The sequence below is a fragment of the Prenolepis imparis genome, unplaced genomic scaffold, assembly GCF_030444845.1.
Source record: "Prenolepis imparis isolate NDT839.2.m4 unplaced genomic scaffold, iyPreImpa1.0 SCAF_567, whole genome shotgun sequence".
In the NCBI taxonomy this organism is placed as follows: Eukaryota; Metazoa; Arthropoda; class Insecta; order Hymenoptera; family Formicidae; genus Prenolepis; species Prenolepis imparis.
Window position 1 is genome coordinate 10,460 of NW_028141725.1, and position 7,136 is coordinate 17,595.

At 47.4% G+C, this 7,136-nt stretch overlaps 2 protein-coding genes across 2 annotated transcripts; both read left to right on the forward strand.

Annotated features, from left to right (window-relative positions):
* The first annotated feature begins 648 nt into the window (after positions 1–648).
* LOC145948679 (uncharacterized) lies at positions 649–3,703 on the forward strand. The gene is made up of 2 exons (XM_083058300.1): positions 649–2,653; positions 2,757–3,703. The coding sequence occupies exons 1-2, from the start codon at positions 649–651 to the stop codon at positions 3,701–3,703; spliced, it is 2,952 nt and encodes a 983-aa protein (XP_082914426.1).
* LOC145948678 (uncharacterized) lies at positions 3,700–5,817 on the forward strand. Its single transcript, XM_083058299.1, has one exon. It carries the CDS (start codon positions 3,700–3,702, stop codon positions 5,815–5,817), a length of 2,118 nt encoding a protein of 705 aa, XP_082914425.1.
* Positions 5,818–7,136: the final 1,319 nt, after the last annotated feature.

The window sequence follows — 7,136 nt, forward strand, 5'->3', positions numbered from 1 at the left end:
CACCGTGCATCGGCTCGGATTCTCGCCGCGCGTATTTACATTTTTTCTATTCCACGAGTCTCACCGCGCGCCTCGCCGGGCCTCGCGGCCTTCGAATCAGCTGCTCGTAAAACCTTGACATATATATCGAACACAGTCGAATAACGACCGCGTTACCAAAACTATCTCTTATATATCGATTCGTATCAAGATTTCTGTATCGCGAGAGTTCTTACTGTATTCGTTCTTTGTGATTTTCTTTGTAAAAGTGATCTCAGCAATAAACTTTCGTTTTCATTAAAGGAATTCATATCTCAGATTCTCAGATTATTTCGGTACATTTATCTAACATTTTTTGGTCCTTCGAGCCGGATTGTGTCGGATATTTCACGCGTTCACTGACAGTTCGCAATATTCGGCATTGTTCTCTTTCTCGTCTCGTTTAATCGCGAACAGTGCTCTCTCTCTCTCTCTCTCTCTCTCTCTCTCTCTCTCTCTCTCTCTCTCTCTCTCTCTCTCTCTCGCTCGCTCTATCAGTGTAATAGTGACGTGCTGATAACTGCACTCTCATAACTGCATTCGCAGCTCTAAACGGCATCGCTAAGCGACCGTTAAAATTTCAAATTCGTGACAACCAGTGCTCGCGACCTTTCTCGAAGATTCGTCAAGATGACAACAGTTGGCTCGATAATAGACAAACAAAATCATCTGTTCGGTGTCATCGCTCGCGCTTTCGAAAACACCAAGAAGCTCGGGGCAGACAAAATCAACCGATACACCCTTGATGCTCGGATTCAGACGCTCGAGACTAACTGGGAAAAGTTCCAAGGCCATCACGATAAACTCATCGGCTGTCTTACGGACGAGACACGTAAGCATTCATATTTTGCGGATGCCTTATATTCGAGATGCGAAGAATCGTATTACGATTCCAAGTCAAGCCTTATGCAAATACGCGAACCGTTGCTCGAACATCATGAAGATGCAAATGAGTCCATGCAAAATAAGAACTCGCGCTCAGGCTCTGGTCGCGCACTTCCAAAAATCAGTCTACCTAAATTCTCCGGTGACTATCACGAATGGCCTTCGTTTCGCGATCTATTTCACTCGATGGTCGGATCAAATCGCGACATCCCGTGCGTCGAGAAGATGCACTACCTGAAATCTCAAACTATCGGAGAAGCAGCTCGATATCTCGCCAACATACCGGTAACAGCCGAGAATTTCTCGCGCGCCTGGCAAGCACTCACATCTCGGTACGAAAATCGTCGAATTCTGGTCGCTACGTATCTAGAGCGAATCTTCGAGTTGAAGACGCTAACTCAAAAATCTAGCTCCGATCTCAAGACTCTCCTGTCAACCGTCAAGGAATCGCTTGGCGCCTTGGAGTCCCTCGGTGCGCCTACCGAGTATTGGGACATCCTGATCGTTTACGTCGTAACCCGGCGCCTTGACACACACACCTTGGAAGCATGGGAGCTCGAGCAAGGAAATTCGAACGACCTTGCAACGTTCGAACAACTTGAATTATTCCTTGAAGGTCGTATTCGAGCATTAGAAACGGTTCAGTCTCGCGTTTCAAAACCAGCTGCGATTGCAGCAAAGTCAAACGCAAAATCAAAGGCGATAGTTCGTTCTCACGCCGCAACGACTAGTGCAGTTAAATGCTCATTCTGCAACGCCGCACATTATATATCTTCGTGCCCAGAATTCGCTCTGAAGCCTCTCACCGAACGTCAAGAGTTCGTCAACCGCAAAAGCTTATGCTTTAATTGCCTCGGTTCGCATCACCTCAGCGAGTGCCGCACCCTGAAGAGATGTCGTCATTGCAAGGGTCAGCATCATTCGCTGCTTCACCGCCAGGTCACTTCTTCGTCCATCACGTCACCGTCACAGGACACCACGCCATCGTCCAGCGCTCCATCATCGGGACCATCCACCTCCGAAACTGTCCGTTCGCATCACGCCGTCATTCAACTCGAGCGTCCGCAAGTTCTTCTCGCAACAGCTTGCATGACGCTAGTGACCGAAAGAGGTGATAACATTGAAATTCGAGCGCTATTGGATCAAGGATCCGAGATCTCTCTCATCCAGGAGTCGTTAGTGCAGCTACTCCGCCTTCCACGCTGCCGAGCCTCCGCGCCAATCGTCAGTGTCGGCTCTCAAAAGGTTGGCTCAACTCGCGGAGCAGTCTCTCTTCGTCTTCGGTCGCGCATCGATCCATCCGTCGAGGTCACCGTCTCGGCATTCATATTACCTCGAATTACCGGTCGTATTCCGGCGCAAAAGATAGAGACAACAACCTTGAATCATCTCGATCATTTGCCTTTAGCTGATCCGAACTTCGCAACCCCCGGCTTCATTGACATCTTGCTAGGCGCCGATGTCTATGGGTCGTTCCTCCACGGACCCATTCATCGTGAGTCATCATCAGCTCTCACCGCTCAGGATACGCTCTTCGGCTGGATCATCTCCGGACCTGTCGGTTCTTCAACGTCCGATTCTTCTCCAACATCGTTCTCCATCCAATCAACAGCAAATGTCGATCTAAACGATGAACTTCAAAAATTCTGGATTCAAGAAGAAATCGCTTCATCTTCACCCAGGCATCTCACTCCGGACGAAACCGAATGTGAAAAACATTTCCTTGAAACTCATTCTCGAGACAGTTCCGGTAGATATACCGTTCCGCTCAACTCATCAGCCGCTCGGCGAATCCAGATCTTCTGCTTCTCGTCTCTTCACCGTCGTGCTGAATCGAATCAATCGAAATTCAGCTTTCGGCAAGCTGTACATCGATTTTATGACGGAGTACGAGACCTTGGGTCATATGCAACGAGCATCACCCACTACTACGAGAACTCCAGTCTATCTTCCGCACCATGGAGTTCTTCGAGAGTCCAGCTCTACGACAAAGTTAAGAGTCGTCTTTAACGGCTCAGCTCAAACAACTTCTGGTGTCTCACTCAATGACGTTCTTCACTCTGGACCTAAACTGCAGCAGGATCTCGACGCCGTCCTTCTCCGCTGGCGCACTCACGCCTTCGCCTTCGCCGCTGACATTATTAAAATGTCCCGACAGATATCCGTTCACCAGGATGATCGAGACTGTCAACGAATTCTGTGGAGTGAAAAGGGAGAGCCTCATGAATTCCAACTCACCACGGTGACATACGGCCTAACGTGTGCCCCTTATCTCGCTCTTCGAGTGATGCAACAGCTCGCCTTCGACGAAGAAAAAACCTTTCCGCAAGCAGCTAAAATCTTGTTGAAGGACATGTATGTTGACGACATCCTCTCTGGTGCTGACACTCTACAGGAAGCTCAAACAAAGGCCCAGCAGTTGGTGAAACTCCTCAAGGCGGGCGGCTTTCAACCGCAGAAATGGGCGTCAAACGATGACTCGCTTCTCTCAAAAATCGCGATGCAACGCGACCATCCAGTCGCACGAGAACTGCCATCAGAAGCTCGAACTCTCGGCTTCACATGGCATCAAGATTCCGACGTCTTCGCCTTTCACGTGAGCCAGCCAAGGTTATCTAGACCGCTCACAAAGCGATCAGCGCTCTCCCGCATAGCTAAAGTGTTCGACCCTCTCGGATGGATCGCACCCGTCACCATCGTTGGAAAAATTTTCAGCGACTTTGGAAGTTTCAAGTCGGATGGGACGACCCTCTTCCTCCAGAGCTCGCTCGTGAGTGGATCATCGTCGACGAAAACATGACGAATTTGTCGGACATCTCCGTACCTCGATGGATCGGGACATCTCCTTCAACATCAGGCGTAGAATTCCACGGATTTGCGGACGCCTCTCAAGAAGCATTCGGAGCTGTCCTTTATCTTCGAACCTTTCATCATTACGCCGATGCTAGGATTACACTTCTAGCGGCAAAAAGCAAGGTCGCTCCAGTCAAACATCAGACAATTCCTCGCTTGGAGCTGTCAGCCGCTGTTCTGCTAGCACGTCTTCTCGCTCGAACTCGAGATGTTCTCGATTTTCACCACGTGCCTGCTCACCTGTGGACCGACTCTACCATCAGCCTCGCATGGATCAAAGGACATCCATCACAATGGAAGGAGTTCGTCTGCAATCGCGTCGCCACTATTCAAGAGTTAACTCCTAACGCTCGATGGCATCACGTCGCAGGTGTAGACAATCCGGCCGATTGTCTATCTCGTGGCCTCACTCCTCAGCAACTTCATCAGCATCATCTATGGTGGCAAGGACCGCCCTGGCTTCAGGGTCCCTCAGTTGGCTGGCCGTCAGGAGCTCCTCCGATCGATCAAGCAGCCGACCTGGAAGAGCGCCAGCAGAAACCAGCACAAGTTTCTCTAATAAAAACACCACCTGAGTGCTGGGACCTTATAGAGCGATTTTCCAACCTCACGACTCTTCTTCGCACGACGGCTTGGATCATTCAAGCAGCAGACCGATTCAGAGGTCGTGACTGCTCTTCCTCCGCTACATTGACTGCCGATGAAATCTGTAATGCCCGAAAATTTTGGCTGAAGACGACGCAGAGGGCATATTTCGGACGAGAACTGGAGCTCTGCACTCAAGGAGTCACTCTACCTCGACCACATCCACTTCTCAAACTCGCTCCATTTGTTGACTCCGAGGGCATTCTTCGCGTTGGTGGACGACTGAAGAATTCAATCCTCGATGCGGATAGTAAACATCCCGCTATTTTGCCTCGTGATTCGACTTTTTCACATCTCATCATTTCAGATATCCACCGACAGACGCTTCACGGAGGAGTTCAAATTGTTATTTCGATCTTGCGGCAACAATTTTGGATCCTAGGCGGCCGCGCTCCAGTCAGTGCCTTCATCCGCAGATGCGTCCGATGCGCTCGACATCGCGCTGCAACCGCCAGTGAAATGATGGGCTCGTTACCAGCTTCGCGCGTTACACCAACGCGCCCATTCTTGAACTCCGGCGTAGACTACGCCGGTCCGTTTCATCTCCGCTCCTGGCGTGGGCGAAATGCCCGTACTTACAAAGGCTATCTCGTCGTGTTCGTGTGCTTCACCACGTCAGCAGTTCATCTCGAGCTCGCCACGGATTATTCCGCGTCAGGATTCCTCGCCGCATTTCGACGATTCATCGGCAGACGCGGCCGATGTAGCACGTTAACAAGCGACTGCGGCACAAATTTCGTGGGCGCCGACGCGGAACTTGGTCGTATGTTCTCTGCCGCGTCCGAAAACGTCGCCGAACTAGCGCATCTTCTTGCCGCCGACGGAACATCGTGGAGGTTCAACCCTCCGTCCGCTCCGCACTTCGGCGGAAAATGGGAAGCCGCGGTGAAGTCCGTCAAATTTCACCTTCGCCGCGTTCTCGGGGAATCCGTACTAACTTTCGAGGAGTTTAACACCCTCCTTATACAAATCGAGGCGGTCTTGAACTCACGACCACTTTGTGCGCTCTCCGATGATCCCGCCGACGTCGCCGCGCTCACTCCCGCTCATTTTCTTGTCGGCGAATCTTTAATTGTAATACCAGAACCATCCTTGAATGAAACTCCCATATCACGGTTATCACGGTGGCAACTCATTCGCCACATGGTAGAACGCTTTTGGCATCGGTGGTCCACCGAATATTTGCAACGACTCCAAACTCGAAATAAGTGGCAGCAATCTTCCAATTCGATCTCACTCGGTTCTCTCGTGCTAATTACCGATGAACGATTCCCACCGTCTAAGTGGCCGTTAGCGCGAGTAACTGCGATACATCCCGGTACCGACGGTAGAACCCGCGTTGTCACCGTGCGCACAGCCGCATCCGAGTTTAAGAGACCGATTGTCAAGTTATGTCCGCTTCCGATCGATTCATAACTTTGTCCACTTCAATTCGTTGCAAATTCTATACGCGCATTTAATGGTCAAATTTCCAATTGCGTCACTTGTCATTTGTCTCATAATTCGATTAAATTTGTACTAATTGTAATTATTTTCGTAGCATAATTCGTTTAATTTGTATCATTATATCAATTCTCATTCATTTCAGCGGCGCTTATCACGCCCCTGAGGCGGGCGGTAATGTTCAAATACATCATTAATTTGCGCAACTTAGATTATTTCTATCTAATTTTCATTTCTTCGTCCGTTCTATTTTTAAATCAAATTTCGTACGAACACCGTGCATCGGCTCGGATTCTCGCCGCGCGTATTTACATTTTTTCTATTCCACGAGTCTCACCGCGCGCCTCGCCGGGCCTCGCGGCCTTCGAATCAGCTGCTCGTAAAACCTTGATATATATCAAACACAGTCGAATAACGACCGCGTTACCAAAACTATCTCTTATATATCAATTCGTATCAAGATTTCTGTATCGCGAGAGTTCTTACTGTATTCGTTCTTTGTGATTTTCTTTATAAAAGTGATCTCAGCAATAAACTTTCGTTTTCATTAAAGGAATTCATATCTCAGATTCTCAGATTATTTCGGTATTTATCTAACATACATATATGTAAGTGTGTGTGTGTACACAATATAAAAGTTGCTAATATTTGTAAAAATTATTAATAGAACTTACCTGAAAATATTTTATGGATTTTTTCCTCTATCTCATAAATCAATTCAAGTAGGAAACATTACACTATCCACCATATAGTCCGGACTTATCCTTCTACGATTTTCACGTTTTTGAACAGCTCAAAAAACCTCGAGATCGCAGATTTCACTCGGATGATGAAGTGAATATTGTTCAAAAATAATTCTGGTAGCAATTCAAGAAATTCTTCCAGAACGAAATTCACCGTCTAGTGTCATAATGGGATAAGTGTCTTAATAATTCTGGCAATTACTTCTAAGATAACTGTATATTTCTTACAAACCATTTAGCTCGTTTTCATTTTATTAACCATAAAAATTTCATAATAAACTTTTCTATTTCTTCTCTTTTTCTCTTCTCGTCGTGAACTTCTTGTGAAAATCAACAGCAACTCGTAATTTTTTTATTTATCGCATAGCAATATTCTAAGTTGCTATACGATTAATAAACTGAAGTTGCAAACAATGCGTCACGCAAATTGATTAAAATTGTTTTTTGTTCTCGTTAATGGGGACATATATACAGGATAAGCACTTAATTAGGATGTAAATTATCTCCTTGATATGTGCATGCCAATTTTTAAAAAAAGTTTTATAAATT

Excerpts from the sequence above, each read along its gene's own strand:
- LOC145948678 (XM_083058299.1), top strand. The coding sequence starts at position 3,700 with ATGACGAATTTGTCGGACATCTCCGTACCTCGATGGATCGGGACATCT.
- LOC145948679 (XM_083058300.1), top strand. The coding sequence starts at position 649 with ATGACAACAGTTGGCTCGATAATAGACAAACAAAATCATCTGTTCGGT. Across the intron at positions 2,654-2,756 it reads TCATTCTCGAGACAGTTCCG|CTTTCGGCAAGCTGTACATC; the intron begins GTAGATATACCG and ends ATCGAAATTCAG.